The 25043-nt window shown below is 38.7% G+C and overlaps 1 protein-coding gene across 8 annotated transcripts in view; it reads left to right on the top strand.

Moving 5' to 3' along the window:
- Positions 1-25043, top strand: part of TBC1D5 (TBC1 domain family member 5) — a 659247-nt gene that overhangs the window by 537563 nt on the left and 96641 nt on the right. For all 8 annotated transcript variants that reach the window (XM_057491222.1, XM_057491228.1, XM_057491223.1 and 5 more), the window contains one exon: positions 18093-18178. In XM_057491222.1, coding sequence (XP_057347205.1) covers positions 18093-18178 — 86 coding nt within the window. The remainder of the gene's footprint in view (positions 1-18092; positions 18179-25043) is intronic.

Raw genomic sequence — 25043 nt, forward strand, 5'->3', positions numbered from 1 at the left:
GAAGTTATAACTGAAGTTGGATCCCTGCTCCATCCTTGCTAGACCAGGGGCTCCTGAAGCTGATCCGTTTGATCCCAGTGCTGAGCCCAATGAGAGTCTTGAGGCTGACTCCCAGCACCCACACAGTGCCTGGAGCCCCCCAGACACACCCATGAGCAGGGCAGCTTGAGAAGACATAGACCTTACCCTACTCCTTATGCACAAGGGAGCCCCTCTAACTAAACAGATGCCTTCATATTTTCTTTGCCATTGGATTTTACTGAGAAGCATACTATTCTATCCCAGTCCACTTGCTGTGTTCTCACAATCTGGACTCACTGTGTACTTTCTTTAGGTGGTCCTAATGATTAAAAAGTAATTTCCTTAAAACATTCAGTTACAGGAATGTTAATGCATTTTGTAATCCCTTTAGAGGTGGTCAAGACTCTAGAGATAATGTGATTGAACCCTTACTTCCTCCTGAGGCCTGACTGGGCTGAGGTGACATGCCCAAAGTAATCCAGAGTTCAGTGGCAGAGCCAAGACCAGTCCCCCACACTCCCACTCCCGGTCAGAGCCATCCGTCTCTTTCTCCTCCATGGCCATGCTCTTCCTGCAGACTGCTAGCACAGAACTGTCTCACTACCATTCACTCACTGTCTGAACGGGCCCTGGAAAGTTAGTGCAAGCTCTTTGGCCTCGTGCGGTATACACAGAACAATGCATCTCAACTGGATTATCCTTCCCAGGACAGGAGTTTATTCATGATCTGAATACTGAGTATGAAAATTGGTCTATTATTTCTTTGTTTGCTGTGTCTGGCCTCCAGGTTCCTGAAATGTTATACCCAATGAAATCGATGGGAAAAACATAAAGATGATAATTATTATTATCCTGTAGTGAAATTAGTCTTTGAGTTTTTTCCTTAACCATGTGGGTAGAATGGCTGCCACCCATGTGGGAACAGTAAGACAAAAATAATAAAATAGGAAATGAGTATAAACCTGTCAAGAGTTAGGTCAAAGGGTTGAGAGTAATACTGTGAAATGCACAAGAAAGAGAAAGAAATTCTACTAGAATATGAATGTGAATGAATGACAAGGAGCTGAAAGGAGAAAGTCAACTTAGACAACTAAGTTCTTGAGGTTAAAATGTGTGCTTACTACGATGATCATTTCATTGCTGTGGTGTATTAAGGCTGAACAAGTGCTGTAATAAAGGAACCCCTGTTTCCATGGCCTAACAGAGTAGATACTTTCACACAAGTGGCAATCTGTTGTGAATTAGGGATGGGAGTGTTTACCTCACAGCCACACTGTTCTTTGGGGTTTTGCCAGCTCTGCTGTTTTCAACTTTGACCTTCCAGAGTCACTCAGTACATGACATACTCAGCAGGATAAGAAAAATCTCAGGGAGGATCTTTCTTGGGAGGGTTTTTGCAGCAGAGCCTGCGGATGGCATGCGTCACCTTCATTCCCGCTCCAGGGACTAGGACCCAGTCCTGGGCTGTGGCTCCCTCACCACGACAGGCTTTGGAAAATGTCGCTGAGCTGTGCCCAGAAGAACAGGAGGCAGGTGACTGAACTACACACGCCCAGCATGCTGTAGGCCCACGTGGAAACTCCGATCACAGAGCTGCTCGGAGGCCTGGTGTCGGTGCACGCAGGGGGGAAGGCACGTTTAGTAAAACCAAGCCGCGAGAGCCGGTGTACCTGCTCCACATTTCAGGACCGTCTTCCCGTGGTCCTGGAAATCACTGGTGGCCACTGACAAGGCGCTCTCTCCCACCAGCTCTGCCTGCATGTGCCCCTTTGACTCTACTTTTCCCTTTTTTTTTTAACTGACACGTCATTTATAGGGATTCGGACACTAGCATCTGTTTACTGCATGGGTGCTTCAGTAAATCAGGCGTTCAGCTGTAGGCGTTCTTAGCTGCCATTCTTAACTTTTTTTCACAGCTCCTTGAAGTTTATCCTCTGTAGTGTTCACTGAAAATGTGTTGGAGAGATACGAGTTGATGAAGCTGAGAGCGCTAAGACGTTCTGCAAAATTGTCAGCCCCAGGTCTGACCATCATCATATTACATGTTGGGGTTGTTAGTAATTTGGTTCTTTCTAGCCTTGAGGTTCCCATTGCAGTCCAAGTGTCTTATTCATTACTTTTCTCTTTCTATAACAACAGCAATAAAAATAAGAGTATTTCAAGTTATTCCTCTTAAAGTAAATGTTGTAGGATGCTTACATGGTTTGAGCTGTCTTTGGAGAACAGCACCAAGTCGGAAAATCTGAAGAAGGCAGAAAAATGACAGGAATGGTTGGAATTGTTTTTTAAATTCAAGAAAGAGATGAACCCTTCACTTTCATCTTTCCAGCCAGTATCTAGAGAAATTCCACCAGATTTTCTCATAAAGGTTCTAATTGAATGTATCTATTATATATTCCGCTTATAAGAGGCCCCCTGACAAGAATGTCAGGTATTAATTTGAGATCAACTACTTAATTTACTTAACTGATAACATCTTATTTAAGCTGTCTTATTTGAACTTCCTTGCATTTAAGTATTACAGCCTAACCAACTATATAGGAAACAGTATTTGATATAGCACTGAACAAAAAACTAAAATTTCAGACTATATTTAGGACTTATTCATTTAAAAGAAATTGATCTTTCTCTGATTAAACAAGAGGGAAAAGATTTCATTATCACAGGGGAAAGACAATTTGGTGCCCTAAAGGATTTCTTTGGAGAATTTAATGTGTGTGTGTGTGTGTATTTTTATTAAAATCATGGTCATTTTCTACCATCCATTCCTTCTGATGTCGGAAAGCACACATGGCATATAGATAGTATGAGCATTCTCTTTTCTTCTTTCTTGTTCCATCATTCCTTTTTTCAAAAGATAAGATTTAATTCTGAACTTTTTGAAAACAGAAAATGTTCAAGGAACATTTAAGATGCTATCAAACAAGGCTGGGTGAATAATCAGATAAACATGTTAGTTGCATTTCCCAGGTATCCACCTATTGATTGAGTTGGTGGGAAAATGTATAAATGAGCAAGTTTGCTAGAGTGGCTGGGTGTAGTAATGAGTTGATTTTGAGTATGTTGTGGGATATCCAAGTAGAGATGTCCAGAAAGGAATTGGAAATGTGTGTCTAAAGCTCAAAGGAGAGATCTGGACTAGAAATAGATGTAGGAATCTTGGAATATGGATATTAACTGTAATCGAGGGAATGTAGGTGGTCTCCACGAATGATGTGTTGGGAAGATGAGAAGAGTGCTGGAAGGAAAATCATGGGACTGACAGTAGCAGCAAGAAGATGCATACAGAGAAGACTCAGAATGTGGGAAAACCACAGGAAGATAGAATTATAATTGCCTTGTGATAGATAATCCCAAGAACTTGGAAATGCTTAGTGACAAGTGCAGAGAGATAAGTGAAATTAAAAATAAATAACCCTTTTGAGAGTTGCTGACTTATTTAGGGTGCAAACTGAAGGGGAAATAAGTTTCCTTTCATGATGAAACAGTGATTTCAAAAAAAGACAAGCAAAAAGATTCTATGTAATTGAGAAATAAAAAGGAAGGGAGAAGTGGAGATAGTGTAGAATCCAGGGGTGAAAATAAATCAGCAATATAGTGCTATTGATAAGAAAGGGATAATTATTTTCAAACGCATACAATAATGTAGCATTGCCCAACAAGATCCTTTTAAAGTAAGATACCCAATTTTTCATTCTTACTTTTGAGATGTGAAAAATTGTGAAATATTATTTGAAGACAAATAAACTGGTAATTTAAAAGAAACACAGACAAAATTAGTAAAAAAAAAAAAAAAAAAGATCAAGGTTATCTATGTAGAATTAAGATTATTTAAGCCAAAAAGAAAGTAACAATGTTTTTTACATTTTCATGAGCCCTTACATAAGTGAGACCACTGTTGTACATAGCCAGAAGAGGTTAGAAAATAGAGATGGATTTAGTTCCTGGATGTACCCTTACTCTCTCCATGACTTTGGCAGAAACTATGGCCCTGTTTCTTTACCTGTAAAATGGTGATGAGTTTCTTTGAAAATTCTGTGAGTATGAGATAGCGTAGTGAAGGGCTAGGATGTGTGGTCCAGTGCCCAGTAAGCGATGGTGATGCTGTGTGTACTATACCTAAGAGAAACATGCAAGATTAAATGGACTTTGTGTGTGGCATATCCAAGCTGTGGGTTTTCTTCTTTAAATTCGTTGTATAATTGATACCTCATAAATGAACAAGATTGCCCCTAAACCTCTTAATTTTCAAAGTTTCCATTTAGGTGGAAAACTTCCTAAATAATTCAATGGTACAGTGTATTTGATTTTTTTAATTGTCTATTGTTTTTTATGTAATTGTAAATACTGGTAAACTTTGAAGGCTGTAGACATCGTTAATCATTAAATAGTACAGTCTAGAAAAGGAAGTCCCATTTTAATAGCCCATGAGAGCTTGAAGAATGACAAAATCAGTGCCTTCATTCCGCACCCTGCTGCACTACTTCTGTCCACAGCCCTCCCCCGGCAACCCAGAGTTAAGTTCTCTCCGTTCAGACTGCCATCCCGTGGCCAGGGCCTCTGAGCAGTCCTCCCTGAGGACCAGATGAAATAAAGCCCCCTAGTCCCCCTATCATGCACTTCCAGAGTACCATGCAGCTCCTGTCCTAAGCACTCAGCGCAAACAGAATTGAAGTGTGAATAATCATCTGATGGTCACTTGCTCTAGTGTACACTCCTAAGGGTAGGGTCATGACTGTCATGTCACCATTGTGACCTGGGACCCAGCACAGGGCCTGACACATTGGAGATGTTTGGATGGAAGGATTCATGGGTGAATGTATGGGCGGGTGGGTGGGTGGCTGGATGGATGGGTGAGTGGGTGGAGGGCTAGGTGGGTGGAAGTGTGGGTAGGTGGGGGAATGGGTAGATTGGGGGATGGAGACAGAAGGATGGGTCTTTCCATGTTATCTCCACCCCAGCTCTGGGTTCTCATCCCTCTGCTTGGATTACTCTTTTTAGCTCTCTCCCACTGGCACCTTCACAATTGTCCTTCCCACGCAGCTTAAATAGCACTTCTTGATTTCAAAATGACCAGCTTCTCACAGGTTCCTAGTAAAACTCCTGTGAAGACCCGAACAAAAACAAAATGGAGTCAGACAACCTACTGCCTGCAAGGAGTTCACGTTAATGAAGAAAAGTTAGTTATGCTGCCTGCAAAGCAGGGTGCCATCCACATCCACTCAACTGCCTGCTCCTTTGTGAGATGGCACATTGCATGGGGCTGTCATGTAGTCACGGGCACCCGCGTGCGCTCTGCTTGCTGACTCCACATTAGAACAGGCTGCTCCCGTCACCACTCACTGGCCTTCTCTCCATTTTTGTTACCTGGATTGTGATCAAGATAGTATGTAATTGGTGCAGTGAGTTAGGATTCTTTTCATCCAGAAAATCTTTGAGAACAATATGAGGTCACACCCATTGCAAGTTACCTCTTTGAAGCTTCTTTCTAAAGTGGACGTAATGGCAGCGCCTTTGGCCTGTCTCAAACCAAGGAAAGGACTTGTGAGAACGTTTAAGAAATGCTTTCCCTCTGAGCATTCCATTAGTCATACGCACCTGCAGCTCAGATAATTTTTCAGCCTACTTCTCTGCAGCTGTTTCTTTAAGAGCCAGTCTATGGCAGACTCTTCAGGTTATCTAGTTCATAGACAATCTCTAAGCATGTACCATGTGCCAGACACTTTGCTAGAGACAGAGAGGACACCAGAGGTGGTCTGGCCAACGGCTCTGTCCACAGTGAACTTACACTCAACATGGGAGACAGATGTACACAGCCAACCAGGATGTAAGGCAAAACAGAGTCAATGGGGATTAACTCGGAATCCGCGTGCCGGCAGAATGGAGGGCGTAAGGTGAGAACTTCCATGAGGCTTCCTTTTGGAGCTGGTACTTAAGCTAAGAATGAGAAGGATTTCAGTAAGTAGAGAATAGTAAGTGGACACCTCTAACCTGGAAACAGCTGACCTGAAGTCTGCAGGTAGTTGTGAGTGAGCTGGAGGGCTCATAGAGGGTGATTGGAGGTGTATTTGGGAGCCCAGATCACCGAGGTCCTTGAATGTTAGGCTGAAAAATCGGAACTTTATTTGATTGGCAATTGAGCCTTGATTCAGAACTGAGGAAGAGAAGTAAAAAAATCAGGCTTGAATTTTTGGAAGGTGGTGGTGGTGGCATTTTATGTATGTCTCAGTGGGGAGTAGGATTAGAGACTTGCACAAGTCAAGGCAAAAATCAAGGCAGGTCTGAACTACAGTGAGGGTCACAGCCGTGCAGCAGGATGGCCCGGCCACAGGAGTTGTTGAGGAGGCAGAATGATAGAACTTGCTCAGCCCCATGAGTCACATCCTGGGTCTGGGGTTCTAACTAAGAGGAAGTCTGAAATGTTGATACTGGTGATGGAGATTTAGGAGTTTTTGTGCAGAGAAGTGATAGTAAAGAGATGAATATAAAAGGAATCCGACAGAAGGATTGAAATTGAGGATATATTTAAGACAAAGAGTTGCCACCAGACCCATAAGATACCCTTCGTGTGTGTGTGTGTGTGTGTGTGTGTGTGTGTGTGTAGAGAATTCCTGCAGTCGGGCCCTTTAAGGCTTCTAGATGACCTTCAAGGTCAGCCTTATGGTATCTCAACTCCCAGATCTTCAAAGACTTGTGTAGAAAGAGTCAAAAGGTTGGCTAAACAAAGTAAGCATATATTATATGACAGATAAAAGAGTAACGAGTTCAGCCAGAATTGTGAAGTTTCAGCATTTCTATGATATGTGTGATATAGTATAAACTGAGAAGGATCTAAATACTTTTTCTCATATGTTTTAAGTAGCACTAAAGTGTTAAGTTTTATTTTTAACTGAGTGCAGAGGGGAAAAGAAGTGAGAGATGATCCCTGCCCATTAGCCTCCTGTGGAGATAACTCCCATGGACGGGGGACGGGAACGGAGAGGTATGGCGCATGAGGAAATCACAACAGTAGAAGAAACACAAAGGAACAAACGCAAGTCTCTGTCCAGTCCCTCTGCAGCTGCATCAGTCCTTTTCTCCTTCCAGAAGAAAAAAGTGTGTATGTATATACATTTATCAGCGTAAGTCATAGTTCTTATTTTTAACACTTGGTTTACATACAATAAAAATCCACTCATTTAAAGCATACAATTGAATGGTTTTTATATTACAGAGATGTACAAGCATCACCATAATCTAACTGTAGAATCTGTTCCTCATCACAAGAAAATGCTTTGTACCCAGTAGTAGCCATTCCCCACTTTTTTCGCTCTCACCTAAAGCTCTTCCAGCCCCACCCTAGGCAACCACGGATCTGATTTCTGCTCTGTAGATTTGCCTACTTTGGATATTTAAGTAAATGAGATCATACAGTATGTGTTGTTTTGGTAACTAGCTTCTTTGGCATGTTTTTTTGAGGTCCATTCATGTTGTAGCCTGCATCAGTACTTTATTTATATTTATTGCCAACTAATATTCCATTGGGTATACTATATATTGTTTATCCATTTGTCAGTTGGTAAGACATTTGGGTTATTTTCACTCTGTAGTTATGAATGCTTCTGTGAATATTTCCTATGCAAGTTTTTGGGTGGTAAAAAATTTTTACAAAGGTTTTTACTTCTGGATATATACCTAGAATGGAATTGCTTAATCATGTGATAACTCTACATTCAACATTTTGAGAAACTGCTGAAGTGTTTTGTAAAGTGGCTTCACCGTTTTTCATTCTCTTCAGCAATTGTATGAGGGTTTTGAATATCTTCACGTCCTAACCTATACTTGTTATAACTGTCTTTTTTTATTATAGCCATTCTAATGGGTATAAAATGGTATTTCATTGTGGTTTTGATTTGCCTTTCCCTGATGACCAATTAAGTTGGCCATGTTTTCGTGTGCTTATGGGCCATTTGTTCATGTTCTTTGGAGAAATGTCTCTTTGGATCCTTTGCCCATTTTTAATTGGGTTGTCATTTTATTATTGAGTTGTAAGAGTTCTACATATATACTGAATACAAGACCCTGATATATATATAGTTTGAAAATATATTTTCTCATCTGTGGATTATCTTTTCACTTTCTTAATGGTGCCTTTTGAAGCATTAAATGTTTTTAATTTTGATGAAGTCCAACAGACCGTCTTCTATCACTTGTACTTTAGTGTCATATCTAACAAATCATTGCCTAACTCACGACCACAAAGATATATTCCTGTGTTTTCTTTTAATATTTTGATAGTTTTAACTCTTACATTTAGGTCTGTGATCCTCTTTGCATTAATTTTGAGTGTGGTGTGAGGTAGGGGTCCAAAAGCATTCATTTGTATGTGGATATCCTATTGTGATTGTTGCAAAAACTATTATTTTCTCCCACTGAATTGTCTTGCTTCTTTGTCAAAAATTAACTAACCATAAATATAAGTGTTTATTTCTGGACTGTCAGTTCTATTCCATTGATCTATATGTCTGTCCTTAATGCTAGTACCAAACTGTCTTGATTACTATAGCTTTGTAGTAAGCTTTGAAATCAGGAATTATGAATCCATGAATTCTGTTTATCTTTTTCAAGATAACTTTAGCTATTCTTAGTCACTTGTATTCCCAGAAGAATTGTAAGACCATCTTGTCAATTTCTTCACATTATTTCTTTTTATAAAATATTTACATAAAAATAATTATACTTTACCGTTCTGTACATTACTGTTTTTTTCCCCTTGCATTTAATAAGTCATCCTTCTCAAGGATGTTTTAAATGCAGTGTCCACCAGGAAATAAGAACTATGTACTTCCACACAGAAAAACTACTGGAAATAAAATTATCTCTGAAGATTCCTCTTAACCTAGATGGGATGATACCTTAAGATCTTCTCATCTTTATCTCCAAATCACAACCAAGGTATGCAGCCCTATTTCTTCTCACTGATTCAAAGTTCCAACCAGGCGGAACTAACTGATTTGCTTCTTTAGAGAAATGACCTCTTACAAGAGTTATTTTCTTGAAGCATTTCTGGCTGCAGACTAAGCAAGTACAGTCCTCTCTAAAAAAACACATTGTGAGTGGACCTTTTGGAGCATCCCTCTACAAATCTGGCTGCCATTAGCTGCCACACAGCAGTGGAAGCCTCTCAGAGAAGTCAGCACAGAAAGAGTGGCCTCTCCAGAAGCAGACAGCTTACTTCCCTGTGATTAGACATTCCCCCATCATCAGCCCTCGAGCTCCCACCGAGCCCCACTTTCATTCAGTTGGATGGGCACTGATGCTATCCAGGGCAAAACCTGTGCATCTAAACATACCCCAGTCCCAAACGTTTCTTTCGGGGGCTGGCATTCATCAGGTGTTACAGTTATACCAGTTCCTAAAATATTGCAGTACTTCTGTATCAGTAGGTAAAGAAATCCAGCGTCTCAGGGGTTAAAGGCTGGTGCAGCAAGGGCCTCCCAGGCCTTCCTCCTGGCTTGCCATCAGCTCCCCCATCAACCCTGATCACTAGCTGCCTGTGCTATAGCAGTTGTGTCATCTTTTGACTGTCACCCTTGCACATATTTGTATAACAAAAGGGTTGATGAGTTAATCAGTAGTACCTTCCCGTAAGGAAAGCTGATATCAAAACCACCTTTCTGGTTCCTGAGAAAATGCTCTGTGGATAGAATTCAGGGTGGTTCTAACAATGTGGATGGGAAAAATTTACATCTTTATTTTTTTCACTAAGCCCTTACTAAAATTTAGTATTTCCTCCAAATATGGATGAAGAACACAAACTGCAATAGTATTAGCAGTGCCTGAAACATTTTCACTAATCATGATCATGAATACTCTGTATCACATTACAGCTGATGAAGATATCTTAAAATACCATCTACGTTCATCACTACTTACAAATTATAGTATTGATTAGACCAGTCACTGTATCCTTATTAATACACTAACATAAAAGCACATTTCACTATGTTATAAATTTGTTCAGTACTTTATTTACTGTACTTTAGTAGTATAATTGGTTTCCTTCTATATATTTTATTTCATGAATTTAAAAACATTCTAGAAAAGGAGCCAAAGGTGTCATCAGCAGTTAGAGTAGTCCGTGGTGCAAAAAAGGTTAAGAACCCCTAGCGCATAGTTATTATGTGAGCAGCAAAAATCACTAGGTATCTGAGAGAGCTTTGGTTTTAAGGCTGAGCTATATCAAAAGAAAATATTTTACTACACTATCTGCTTTTTAGAGAAATTCACACCCGATCTCAGTGTTGTCTTTTATAATGACATATGAAATCCAGAATAAAATAATCGAGAAAAGCAAGAGTCCGTCTATAGAAACTCTACTCAGTGGTGTCTGACATACTTTCGGAAGCAGAGATTGGTCTCACTCTGGAAAACATAACTCTAATATGTGTGTGATTTAGGTTCGCTTTCTGATTTCTCTCTTCACTTAGATATTTCAAAAATCAGTACGCACACTTTATTGTTATACTAGAAAGCTTCACAAAAAATACAGGATAAGGGAATGACCTTACTGAGAATAGATTTATATCATAAATGAATTTTTGATCCCAAGATGTTTTAGCATTGAAATTACTCCCAGCATTGCATTACAAGGGTGGCTGTGCAACGCACCACTTACCAGGCCTCAGTGTGTGGGAGCTTAGCCTTTGTTTCCTTGCTAAGTACAAAAGCAGGTAATGACCGGAAAGAAAATGGGGAAGGAAGATGGGGGCAGAATTTCCTAAATGAGACTTCTGAGTCCCACAGGGTCACAGAGATTTTACCTTCGGGATTCAAAAATCCTAAAACCATTTGTAAATGACTTCTATCTTGATAATAATTTGTTTAAACTGATTTTAACATTTCTGAAGATAAGAAATTACTGTGCTGATTTTTATATCAAGATTTTGGTTTCTTAAATCCAACTGTTTCCCAAGTTGGAATATTCAGGGATATTTTTTTTCAGATTATCTCTTTCCTTTTTGCCTTTATATCATTGAAGGTGGAGAATCGCTCTTAGGAAAAGACAAGTGAGTTTCCAGGTTTCTTTAAACCATTGAAATAAGGCTTCTCTTCCAGTGCGCAGCTCATGTTTGAGGAAGGAAAAGGTGAAGAGTTCAGTACTGCTGAAAAGAGCTCACCAACTATCCAGAAGGAATATTTTGGGGCCCAGTATTAGTAACAAAATGTGTGGACCTGATCTGCTTTCCATATTTACATACATACATATATATATATATATAGGGGGTCATGTTAATCTGGCATTTTCCTGCATGCTAAATTCAAAAATGTAAATACATTCAAAAAAGGAAAAAATTTTATTTCTCTTTTGGTGTCTGTTGATTGTGTGTACATGCACAGGTGGTTTAAAATGCTTCTCTGCCATCTGAGATCTCGGCTTGCCAGGGTATGGATGGCGATGTTACTTTAGGGAATTGGGCTTATTCAGTGTGTAAAATGAGGCTGGCGTGGGTTCAGAGGTTTTGTCTGTGTCTTTACCCAATTAACAATTTTTTTGCTTCCATTCTTTAAACTTTTTTAAGGGCTTTAAAATTTTTAAGTTTTAATCTACAGATGTATAGATTAGAATTACCTGAATTTTTCTGTCAATTGCGCTGATTAAGAATACCTTAATATTCGTAATATATATTTCCTATCAAAATTTATAGGAATTATTATATAAACCAGAGGCCATTTTAATCCTGGTACTGAAATAATATTCTAATTTGCAGCCTTGTTATAAAGATTTATTTTCTTTTTTGGTGAAGTTCTTTGTTAACTTGATGAATGCTATATATCCATATTTTGGATTTTGTAATATTGTAAAAAGTTTAAACTACAGCAGGTTTTATTTTTCCAAATCTGATATTTTGCAAGCTTATTTTATACTAAGTATTTGCATTTAATTCATGGTATGAATTGTTTACAAAAAAAAACAGGAAAAGTGGTTTAGATAGGGAAGGGATGGCTCGGTACACTATTATACATAAATATGTATAGTAAAATGAGTATTATCTCAATGACAGGTAATATTAAGAACAAAATCAGCTCTCAGATGAATGACAAGGAAGTAAAGTACAAGTCTAGGTTTGACAGCAATATCCAGATAATACCACTTATTTTATGTATATATATATTTTTAAAAGGACTTTTGTGAGCATTTAGGGTCATAAAGTCAGCTTGTTGGATCCACTGTGTTACTATACCTAATATTAATGAAGAGGGCAGTATGTGTCAGTAAGAAGCACAAATGGTGAGGCCTTTGTGGACCCTCTAGCAATCAGTGAATACCAGATCACAAATTTCCCCAGCTTTAATTACAGGCAAAAGAAAAGACAAAATTAGCATTTAAATATAGAAATATCTTAGGCTTTGGGAGAATTATGATAAATCTAATGTTGCCTAGTGAACCAAAGAGGGGCTATTACAGCAAACTGTCTCCTTAGGAATATTTGTTTAAATAAAGGTAACAATACTTCATCCTTACCTTTTTTGGATAATTATCGCTATTTCAGGCTGTTCTTTGTTCGAGATTTAAAATACCTTTAGTTGAAAAAAAAAGTAATTGGCAGTGTTTGTTTTCTATAAAACTACAAGAAGGGAAAAATTCTGTTTGCTTGGCACTAACAAGATAATTTTGGGGAAAGCTTTTGCTCTGTTCCAGTTCACTGGTGCCCTGGCATCCCTGCGCCTGGGTACATGCAGGTTATCCCGTTTCAGTTACCACATATTGAACTGACTCCTATTCCATGGCTGAGGCTTGCCCACCTGTCTCCCCTAAAACACCTGCAACATATGTTTGCATAACCCTGTAATGCTTTGCGTTTGGGGTCCTGAGAAATTCCCCCAGAGCTTTTTGCTTATAAACAGCTGAGCAATTCGTTTTTCTAATGATGGTTGCTTTTCCCCCAGCATTGAGGCAATAACATGTTCACTAAAATACGAGTCTCATTTTTCATCAAAGAGAAACGTTTGGCATGTTTTCACAGAGAGTGCTGTTTTTCCTTCTCTTTCCTTCCGAGCTGTATTTTTCCTGCTTTCTAATCTAGCAGGCTAAAAGTTCAGAGTTGGTAGCAAGATATTAGGAAAAGAAAACCAAGTAATTCTTCCTATGTCAAGTATTTTCTTTCCTTCATGCCAAACATGCATTATAGTATAAATATAAGTCAATCTTTTGTATTAAACAAGTGCTACAGGAACTTTACAAGTTTCATGTAAACGTTGTGACTGATAAACTAGCAATGATAGTAATTTGGATATATTACAGGAAATCACCTTATTGTAAACTCATAAACTGGCAAACAGATGTACATTAATAGCATAATATAGTTTTACAATTTTTTTTCAATTTTTAATTTATAAATGTATGAACTCCTGAGAAACAAGACAGCCTTACTCTACACGTACAATTTCTGGTGTGCCTGATGTATTTCCCTAAACATGTATATTTGTATTTAAAAAATGTAACGTTTGGTAAAATTTACCCTAAACATATGTGATTATCAGAAGTATGAAGCATCGCTTTCTCTACCTATATGTTATCATGGGTTTTAAGTTGTTCAATTGTCAAATCTGCCCTCAAATTAGACACCAGTTTGGTAGCGCCCAGTGGTGTCAGAAGGTCAGCTCAGCCTGCGTTGCGCGGAGTTGTCATCGAGGGCGCTGTGCGCCTCCTGCGCGCCGTTTCAGGGCAGCGGAGACTGGAGCCAGGAGCCTTCGTCAGGGTGGCTCAGCTGGGCTTAGGGGAGCCCCACTCCCCTCGGGGAGCCCCACTCCCCTCCCAAAGCAGATGAGCCATGTGGCGTTTACCCTGACCCCTGTTGTTAAGACAGAACTCCTGCTGGGACACTGCACTCCCTTTGGGGCCGCCTGGTCCGTTCGCGCACAACCAGGCCCCCTTTAGCCCCACGTGGTTCATAAATGTCCAGTCCTTAGAAAGGCGTGTGCCCTCAAAGCAGGAGGAAACTCAGGCTCTTTTTCTGGAATCTCCATGTATGAATTCAAAGGAGGCAGTCATCTTCAAGTGAGGAACAGGAATTCAGGAATCAATCTGGAAAGTACTACCGCTAATGACTCTGTTGGATGAGGTAGATTTCGCCAGCAAGAAGTGTCACGTGCCATCTTGTGGGTAGTTGCACCGACTGTAGCTTAGCATTTAAATATTTGTATACCACCACAGAAGTGTGAGTCTGAATTTAAAGTTACCCAAAAATATTGCCATGGGGGTAAGGGCGGCAGCAGGAGGAGGCTATATGCTGATCTACAGGCTCTCATTACAGAAGCACAGCCACCCACTGGGGAGGTCATACTCAGAAGGGACAGAGAGCTTGTTTTTCCTGAAATTATATTAATGAGTAGCTTACTAGCATATAATGTAGATAGACTTCAGAAGTGAAGAATATTAACTGTAAGGGAGAGGTTTGATAGATATCAATCAGTTCTATCCCTTAAATTAATTGCTGTCATTTAAGCACTATTTGTAAATTGATTTTGTTATCAGGCCACATTAACTCTAGCGTTTTGGAAATTCAGAAGCACATCATGGGCTGCCTTGCATGTCGTTTGGTTTTGCGTGTAGTTCCCTCCAGGACATTTGTTTCCACCACTGTTCTGCTTCTGTAAATCATTTTATCCACAAGGCTTTAAGATGCTTCCCCAGAATCCAGCCTGTCTGTGCTGTGGGTGGGATTTTCAGCATTCTGCTTACATTGCTATAAAATAAAATGCTGAAGAGAAAGCTTTAAGAAGTCCAACAGTTTGTTAAGAGAAAAGAATTGATTGGTACTTGGAAAGTTAACTTACAGAAGATGTATGTAAATCTCATAGAAGATTTATTTCACATCTACCCAGGTTGGCCTGGGAAAGGCATGGTAAACCCAGAAAGACTGAATTTGTGATTTCTCCATCTTTTTGTGTAGTTTTACAGACTTCCCAGGTCATGAAACATAATGTACATTCCTCTGTATACATAAAAGTTAATGATACGATTGCCATTTTGCTGTCTTTATTCTTTGAAAGAGAATTTCATCAAAGCAAGAGGTTGGTTTCTGTTTTTGTTTTTTTCATGGTTTGGAAAAGCTTATAATAGTTGGAATCTCGACTGTGTAAGAATGGGTTTAAAATAATTACTAATTGTTCCAATCCAGGCAAAGATATAATATTAAAGTTGTCAAAGTCAAATGTCCTGCACAATGAGAAATTACAGCTGTCGTGGGATCCAGTCTTTCTTACATACCAAAGCTTTATATGTGTTGAATTCTAGTGGCTTGTGTTTTAGAGGAAATCCTGGGCCTATAAAAATTAAAAATCAGAACTATTACATTTCTGTAAAATATAATTTGGAAAAAAAATCCTTTAAAATAAGAAAAACCAGGTGTCTTTTTACTCTTAAAATGTTTCAATTGTATAAAGTTAGTAATCTACTCATTTAATCTCATCCCCCTAAGGAAACTTCATTGTTATCATTTTGGTGCATAGTTATGTGAGAAGATATTGTTAACAAAATTTCTTGACTTTCTAAAACCTTATTCAGAAGAAGTAAAGGTAGCTTAATTAAAAGACAGATAATAGTGAATTGAAGAACTATCAATAGTGAATCAGTGTATAAGAGCAGTTGTGCCCTTTCTGTCCATGTGCATACATGTTGATTTTTATAGCCACACATAGGTTTCTGTGTATGTCGGATGTTTCATTCTGTGCTGTCCATTACAGTGGCCACAAGCCACATGTGGCAATTGAGCACTTGAAGTCTGGCTAGTCCAAATTGAAATGTGCTGTAAGTGTAAAATACATACTGGACTTCAAATACTTGTACAAAAGAAAGAATGTAAAATAACTCAATAATTTGTTACATCGATTGTATGTTAAAATAACTATATTTTACATACAGTGAATTAAATAAAAAATTACATTTACTTTCACTTGTTTCTTTTTCCTTTTTTTAATGTGGATGCTAGAAAAATTATTAATTACATTATGAAGCTTGCATAGGTGACCCACATTATAGTTCTGTTGAAATAACTTTCAACTATAACCTTTGATTTTTTAATTTTCTTACATTTCAAATGATGTTTTGCAACATCATCTTTGTCCTTTTTTTTGGTCCCAGTACTGTGGTGCTTCAGAGTGCCTCTCCTTTGGTACTTATAATTCTCCTAGGAATTCAAATAGGCCTCAGTGAAAGCAATACTTGAGGCTCATTCATATGTTCAAGTCAGTTCATTATTCCTAATAATGGCTTTAAGTGCTTAGATATATCAGCACTTCTTGTCTTGAATTGCTTGTCATTTCTTTGTAAAGATGTCTCAAGAAATTGCTCCATGTAATCCCTTCTTTCATTGTTTTCTAACAAAACTAACATAATCCTTTATTAGTTTGTTGGAAATCAGAGGAGAAAAGCCTTTTAGCAGAAACAAAATGTATTTCCAGGTACTGAGAATAAAGTGCAAAATTAGTCATGAGTGATAGTCCTGCACAAGTTAATTTTTAAACAAATCTTGAATGCACTGGCAATCTGCCAATGGCTTTAACCTCTATTTTATTTTCCCATTATACTTGGGTCCAGGTTGTCATCAGCCACCACGAGGAAACCTATGTAATTCCTAGAGAGAGAAAAGTTGCACTGTGAGACTTAATAGTATGGTAGTCATGGAAGCACCAGTTATCTTCATCAAGGCAATTCAGATTTGATTATTGTAGAACTGTGTTGAATCCCAAGCCAGTGGAGTAGTAGCTGGCGCTAAATCAAGGGATTGTCATTTTCGTCAGATGATTAGGGCTGACTTGGAAGAGATATGAAAGGTTTGAGCTGCGCAAATATTCTCTTTTCAGCAGAAAAAGAAAAGGTCCATCATGGCCATTAAGATGCAGCTTGTTAGCTTGATGAATTTCAAACTATTTAACCTTACCAATTATATACCCCCGCCTACATACAAGTATATCAGTGCTTTGGGATTTTGTCTCTGAGGATTGGTATCAATGCATATTGGTAATTTTCTATTAAAATAAAATGTAGCCTTTCTGTATCTAGAGAAATCTCTCCACAGACAGGGCATGTACTAGTTCCAAGTCCTAATTATCAACTGAAATTATATATTCAGGTAAACATTGGAACACATTTATTTATAAGATTTTTAACTTTTTAATTAAAAAATACATAATTAACATATTAGAGATGATGGTATTTAATTTATGCTGTTAACATGTAACATTTTATAAACTAGAAACGTATTTGTTTAATTTTTATTCGCCTGTGAGAGACTTGGTACATTTAAATAATAGACACATTAGATAATAGCAACATACTCAAATAGTCACAGGCAACCTAATGATTCAGGGACATTTCTATGATGTTTCTAAATATTAAATGCCAGAAAGGGCAGTATATTGCTGGTTTTATGAAAATGGGCATTGGTCAATTTACTTTTGCACTGTGATGGTATCCTGCTAATATTTCTACTACCTGGTGCTTATTAAACCCGTATATAAAGATTAGACGACATAGATATTACTAACTTTAAGAGAATTGCTGAATTCTGAAATACTTTCATTTTAGAAGAAAGACTTTGTGTGCCCTCTAGTGGACATATTTAGCATTCTGGTTATCAAAAGCTAAGTGATTTTTACTCTTCTTCCAAAATGAAGCCCTCATGACACTTTGAGTCTTACAGCCTTGAAGCATAGATTGTGCTCACATTACATCTCATGTAATGCTTCAGTTGTGTTGTAATGTTATCTGATTGTATTTTGTCAAGTCATACTGAAAGTGACCAAAGTCATCAGTAATAAATCTAATGACAGGAATAAATCTATGTGGACTCTGAGACAGGGGAAAGTAAAATTTAACATTAAGACAATTTCAGTGTCTAATCAGGACTAAGATTCGTTAAGGCAAAACTTCAACAGTAAGAGAAACCTAAACACATTAATTATTAATCTTTATTATATGTATTTTTTCTGAAAGAATATAAAAACAATCATTTTTGTCCTTCTCTGTGCTAATATATATTTTAAAAGCTTTATACATTTCAATTTCTTTTTCTTTTTTCCTACAGAAAAATCCAAGACCAGTGACTTATCAATTCCATCCAAATTTAGATTACTACAAAGCACGGGGAGCAGACCTCATGAATAAAAGCCGGTAAGTCCTCCTTCTCTGATGAAAGTTGTGAGTCACAAAGGTATTCTCAGAAATCATCAGGAAATTTACATATTTGTTGAAAATAATTTCCCCAATTTTAGCATATCAATGGTTAATGTATGTAATGTAATGAATCTTTATTTAATAAATTTTCAGATTTCTTTTTAAGACATAAAAAAATGATATATATTGCTGTCAGTAGTAAGATGAAAAGCTAAATAAATATAAGAATACTTGCTACAGCTTGAAGTTAGGCAACTTCATTTTTCTAACACTAATAAACCTGAATAAATTGTGCCTACTTGTATAATCTCTTTCTAGATCCTTGCTGTTGATTGAAAAGAAGCAGTTCTATAACATATTTTTAAATTATTTCAGTAACAAAATTAAAATTGGGTTTCCCAACTGTCTTAGAACTACACAATAAGCTTATAAATGCATCTTGTGTGCACATTTGTGATTATATACATAGAAATTTTAAGGGTCACTGTAGGAATAAAAAACATTAAAACCCTACTTTTAAAAGAAATTAACACTGGCATAAAGGGTTGATGAACAGTTTTGTTCTTTCATAATACTGTACTCAGATGTCTCAAGAGTTAACTTGTCAAACCAGAACCATCTCAAATTAGAATGTAATTTCAAAGTTTACTCTGGAAGACTAAAATGTTAGTGAGGATAAATGCTGCCAAGTTGTCCGAATTTCCTTCCTTAAGCCTACGTGCTAGCTTTTCTTCAGCAGGATTCCAACAACCTAAATATACATTTAAGCAATACACATACATGACATGGTCTGCTCTTATTTGGAGAGTTAAAAAGAAGACTAATTCCTGCCATATAGAGAAACTCATGGTCTGAGGGGTGAAAAGAAGTTGACAAGGAAGTGGTAAACTTAAATTTGTATCTTGAACCCTGTTTTAGTGTGCTGTTATTTTCAAATTATCCATCCTCGGTGGACACCCCTCTGGCTCTGATGGGCTGTGGGGTCAGGAGACTGGCGCCATGGCCCGTGTGGCTCCTCTGAGGCTCTCTAATGTTTCTTCATTTCATCTGATTTTTGTTTCACAAATAAAAGGCTATTCCCTATAGTCACTTGGTTCATTTAATTTAACAAATATTTGAGTGCCAGACTCTCCTTATTCTAGTCATTAGAGATATACAGTGAACAAACCAAACAAAAATCCCTGCCCTCAGGAGTCTTACAGTCCAGCCACTTATATTCCCTCACCATCGTGTCAAGTATTTAGCTGGGTTATGTTTATAAGAACAAGGTATTTTAGGTACTTTCTTCATACTGGAGCTTCCTAGCCAGAGTCTCTTCTCTCCCACTTCTCCCTCCCCGCCGCCACCACCACCAGATTAGTTTTCACACAACAGCCAAGGAGCTCTCAGTTGACAGGGACTCTGTCACACCCCCACACGGAACTCAGCCGGCCTCCTGCACCGCTTCCTGTCCCTCTGCCCTTAAGCCCTGCTGCTCTGCCTGCTCTTAACTCCCATGCTCACACTTCTTCTTCCCTCTCCCACTTCAGCTTCTCTGGTACTTGCGTGATTTAGGGCTCAGCCCTGACATCGTGGAGAGGCCACTCTTGACCTCCCTGTTTTCACCTCTCCTCACTGCGCCGCTGTCCCATCTTATCTCTGCAGCATTCATTACTAACTGAGGTTAGCTGCTTCATTTATCTATGTGGCGTCTGTCTCTCCAGCTTCTTTGCTAGAATCTAAGCCTCGGAAAGCAGGCACTTTGCCTTACTCACCCTTTAAGCACACCTAGGACAGTGCCTGGCATGGAAAGTTACTCAGCAGATATGTGTTATAAGTATACATGTATTATCTATCTACATTTTTAACATCTTTTTCATTTTCAAAAAAAGGAAATGAACTGTATTCTTCCTTTTCCCCCTTCATGCTTTATTTTCTATTTTCTGCTTTCTGTTCCTGCATTTTTCTTCTCAGAAGTGTTGATTCTGTTTCACGAATTTCCTTATAAGCACATTGAAGGAAGGTTTTTCATCCTATTACAGTTTCAAAGCTTAAAATTGAAATTGAACCAAATGAAACATAGTGTGTGAAGAAGACATCACAGTCCAGAAAGCAAGGGAAGAGTTAATAATGATGTTAGGAGATTTTACAGATCTTTCAGGAAGGTATCACCTTACAACCTACCTTTCCGCATGCCAAATGAATTCCAAGTGACTCGAAGTGCACTGGGACAAGCAAGCAGAGAAATAAAATACAAGTCTGACCTCTAGTTATTGTAAGACTTTCTAACCTTATAAGTAATGGAAATCACAAAGAGAACAACTACTGGATTTTTTACACATTATTTTTTTTATTAAGGTATCAATGATATACAACCTTATGAAGGTTCCACATGTGCAACATTGTGGTTACTACATTCACCCATATTGTCAAGCCCACCCCCCATTGCAGTCACTGTCCATCAGCATAGTAAGATACTATTGAGTCTTGGCACACATGGTTTGATGGTGCCAGGAAGACAAGTAGTAACTCCGTGACACTGTAAAACCTTCATAAGAGTGTATATCAATGATGCCTTAATAAAAAAAAAATGCTATAGAGCCACTTCTTGTCTTCTCTGTGCTATACTGCCTTCCCCATATTATACATTATTTTTAAGTAGATATATGAAAAATCAAAAGGCAAACAGAAAATTGGGGAAATATTTGTAGAGGAAATAACTGATAAACTATGATGTCATTAATACATAAAGAACTTAGGCAGTTCAGTAAGAAACGCAGGACCCGTCTCAGTGACCGTCCGTCTCACACCGTGCTGCACTGGAGCCTCCTGCTCTGCCTGCAGAGGTAGGACACCCTCCAGGGTTCTGTACTTCCCGGTACTCATTCCCTGCAGAATCTCAACCCAGGTCCGTGGCTTTAAATACCATTTATGACTGAAGGGTCCTTAACTGCTATCTTCCATTTGAGCCCTTCTCTTGAACTCCAGACTCATACTCAACAGTTCCTCTCAGATGTCCCACCTGCATCTCAAACTTTATACATTCCCAAGTAAACTCTTGAATCTACCTCTTGATAAACCTATTGTTCCCGTAGTGTTTCTCCATCACAATAAATAGCATGACCTAGTTGATCAAGTCTTAGAATTGCCCTTGACCTGTCCTTTTCTCATCGATACACATATGAACACCATCAGCAAATCCTCTTCAAAATATATCCTGAAACAAACTGGTTTTCTCTCTCTGTGCTGCTGATCCTGAGTCCCCACATCATTGCTGTCACTACCAGTGGCCTGACTAGTCTCCCTGCGTCCTCTCCTGTCCTTACAGATGCTTTCCACATAGCCTTTAGATTAACGTAAGTCTGATCACATCACTTCACTGCTCAGAGCCCTTCCATGACCTCCCAGAACACTCAGGATAAAACCCAAAGCCTTTTCAATGGCCTGCGAAGCAGGCCTCGCTGGTGTGGCCTCCTCTCTCTGTAACCTCCAGCTGCCGCTGCCACGCTTCCACATTGTTCAGTGGTCTCCAGCCCCGCTGGCTGCTTACTGCTCCTCAGCAGGTCCCACCTCAGGAGCTTTGCTCCCGCCTCTCCCGCCCCGGGAGTCTCCCCCAGGGATCCGCGTCATTAGTCGTACTCAGTCCGTCTGCACCTCTCTCCAGAGTACCTCCCTTGACTACCTTATCTAAAATAATGGGTCCCTTTACTCTTTCCCCTTGCTTTGCTATCATTATTGTTTTTGTTTTTTATAGCAATTCTTGCTACATGAAGTGGTATTTTTATCTTTTAAGAAAATTTATTAGGGTTTTTGTTGGTTTTTACTGTTTGTTTCTTACATGAAAGTGTAAACTCTTCAAGTTCGCCTTGTTAACTGTTGTACCCACAGTGCCTGAAGTAGTGCCTAGAATATAGTAGGCACTCAATGAAAGAAGTGCAGACAGCAAATAAACATTGAAAAGGCTGTTCACACTCCTAATTAGCCAAAGAATTGCAAATTAAAACACCAATAAAGTACCATTTTAACCTTTCAAATTAGCAAATTAAAAATAAATGAGCCAGAGATGAGTAAGTTCTAGAGATCAGAGTTTAGTACCCATAGTCAATACTCTGCTTAGCTTTGCTAAGATCTTATTTAAGTGATCTTATCAGAAAATGTAAAATAAATAAAAATGATAATAAATAAAGAGGGCAGGAGGAAACTGTTGGAGTGGGTGGGCATGTTTATGGCATAACTGTGGTGATGGTTCCACAGATGTGTGCTTATCTCCAGACTCATCAAGTTATGCACATTAACTATGTACAGCTGTTTGAATGTCAATCACACCTCATTAGAGTGGCTTTAAATGCATGAGTGAATGATCGGATGAGCAAGCAGGCAGGCCCACACTGGAGAAGGTGCATGGATATCCTTAGCCACCAGTTGAGGGACTATAAATTGAGACAAACTTGAAAACCTTGCCAGAGAATTCTTCCAGTTCTGTTTGTAGCCCTACAACCACCACGCTGTTCCTGGGTGGTCTGTTTATCATGTCACTGCTTTATCTGTGACCAAAAACCACTGTAGCTGGGAAACCATTAGTAAAGCCCCCATGTAGTTATTTAAGGCCGAAGGTGCTTTTACCAGGCTGGGCTCATTCAGCCCTCCAACCACTTTCTTAGCCTTTAGAGCCTATGAAAGAGTTAATTGCAGCTGTCATTGAGAAGCAAGACAGGAGTGGGAATGATCCTGAGAAGATACACATACTCATTAGGGAACCTCCAGCAGTGATCAGTAAGCAAAGGGCAGACAAGAGGCAGGCAGACACCTGAAAAGCAGAGAAACGATACCTGCTCCCATCTATGGCAGTGGACTTCTCTTTGTGTTGCTTGTCCAAATAAAGGATGAGGATGCAAAGATGACATGTGATTTCATGGATAAGAATATCTCTAGAAATCAAGCCTGATTTCTCTTCTCTGCTTTACCATGCATGGATTGCTATAATTAAGTCTTTAAATGCAAGTGCCTAGGTATTTTAGTGGTAAATTTTCTGTTACGTGTGTGGATATAATATTCACTGTGCTCTGATTTTACTTACTTGCACATTTCTTTTTAAAAATGGGAATTGACATTTTCTTATTCATTCAACTTTTGAGCACAGAACGACAATTTAACACTCAAATCTTGTTCCAATTTTGTCCTTAAATAACCAGAAATTGCTGCTATAAAAAATGTAAGTACATCTGACTTGTGACCAGTATTCAGAAAGACCCATCTAATTTATTTAGGAATCTGTGACTACTAAAATGCCCTGTCGCATAGTCAGAGAACAGAATTTCACAGTTGTTAAATGCTGCCATCTCTTCGAGTAAGAGTAGATCCACATGCCTTATTCCAGAACATCCATGCATTTTCTGTTTCGAAAAGGACATAACACAATTTCTAAAAATGTGTGTTCTTTCTGCTCTGTGGTGATGAAATAATGGCAGTTGAGCCATCAGCAGTGTCTCAAGAGCATGTGTCACTTTACCCAGAGGTGCCTTTTTCCAGACTCCACAACTGTAGGTCTTTTAACTCACTTAAACAATTTCATTTCACTGAAATTAGAAATTTCATTTGATTCAATTAGGCCTTCATAGAGAGAAGAATCAGCTTAGTTCCTGATCTCTCCACTCACCAGATTAGCAATATTCTCTGTGCTAACATTCCCAGCTTTTCTCTGCCCCCATGTCAGAGCTAAGTTTAAACAACTTAATTGGTATCAGTGATGAAAAATTCCAGAATTATAATTCTGATAGGTAGGCACTCTGCAAAAGGCCCTTGTTAGGTTCTCTGCGCAGATCTAAGAGGAAGCCAGGCTCCAGGTAAACAAGATTCTAATACGAGAGTCCCTGGGCTCTGAAGACGTATCCCCCATTCTTCAGGGGGCCTCCCTGCACCTAAGGAGTAAGGGCATGCGATCCATTCCCACCCCAGAATGCCTGGTGGCTGATCATTCTCCATCTTTCCTTGGATCAGGATCCACTTCAGTGGAGGGGTACTCTTCTCAGGTCCTGGCCTGAGAAAGTGCAGGATCCCGGAAGCACAAGGATCCTTCCCGCAGTTGTAAGCATATGTAGAATGCAAGCTTTGTAAGAACAGGAACCACATCTATCTCATTCATTGCTCTTTCCTAAGCACCTGACACAGAGAACAAATTCAAAATAGTGAAATAAATGAATGCTTTTTAACTTCAGTTGTAGAATAGCTCATCCTGATGTCAAGGGTCTGGATGTAAGAAATGCCATATTCCCAGGCACTAACACAGTACCTGGTACTATTCACAGTATTCAGTAAATCCTTAGTTGAATGAATGAATAAATAAAATTCTTCTGGACAATTTCCATTTTATATGGTCAAAAGATTTTAAAATTAATTAGGTTTTATCTTATTTATATACAAGTGACTGCATTTTTTCAGACCTATGTTACTGGTAAAATATGGTTTCAAATATTATGCTAATAATATTCCCCAAGCCAAGAAGCCCATGGTTATCAGTATTAGTAGTTAATTGGCTGATCAGAATTTCAGAGGGCACTGATTTCTATATAAATGTAATTTTGTGATTTTTTTTTTTTCTCAAATAACAGAGATTGTGCTATAAACACAAACTCTGAAATGCTCTTCCTGTTCCATCAGAGAGAGTTGTTAATTCCTAACCAGTTTAGGTAAATTGGCAACACTTTTCTCCAGTCTCTTCCAGAGTGAATAGATCTTTCTTCTTTTGTTTTTTAATGTATGTATAATTTGTACCCAGCACACAGATATGCAGTGTTCAATCTGATAAGCTTTAGTAGCTGTGTGTACCCATGTAACCACCATCCAAAACAGTGCATCTCCAATGAATATTTCTTTCACCTGAGAG

Source organism: Manis pentadactyla, chromosome 14 (assembly GCF_030020395.1).
Source record: "Manis pentadactyla isolate mManPen7 chromosome 14, mManPen7.hap1, whole genome shotgun sequence".
Lineage (NCBI taxonomy): Eukaryota > Metazoa > Chordata > Mammalia > Pholidota > Manidae > Manis > Manis pentadactyla.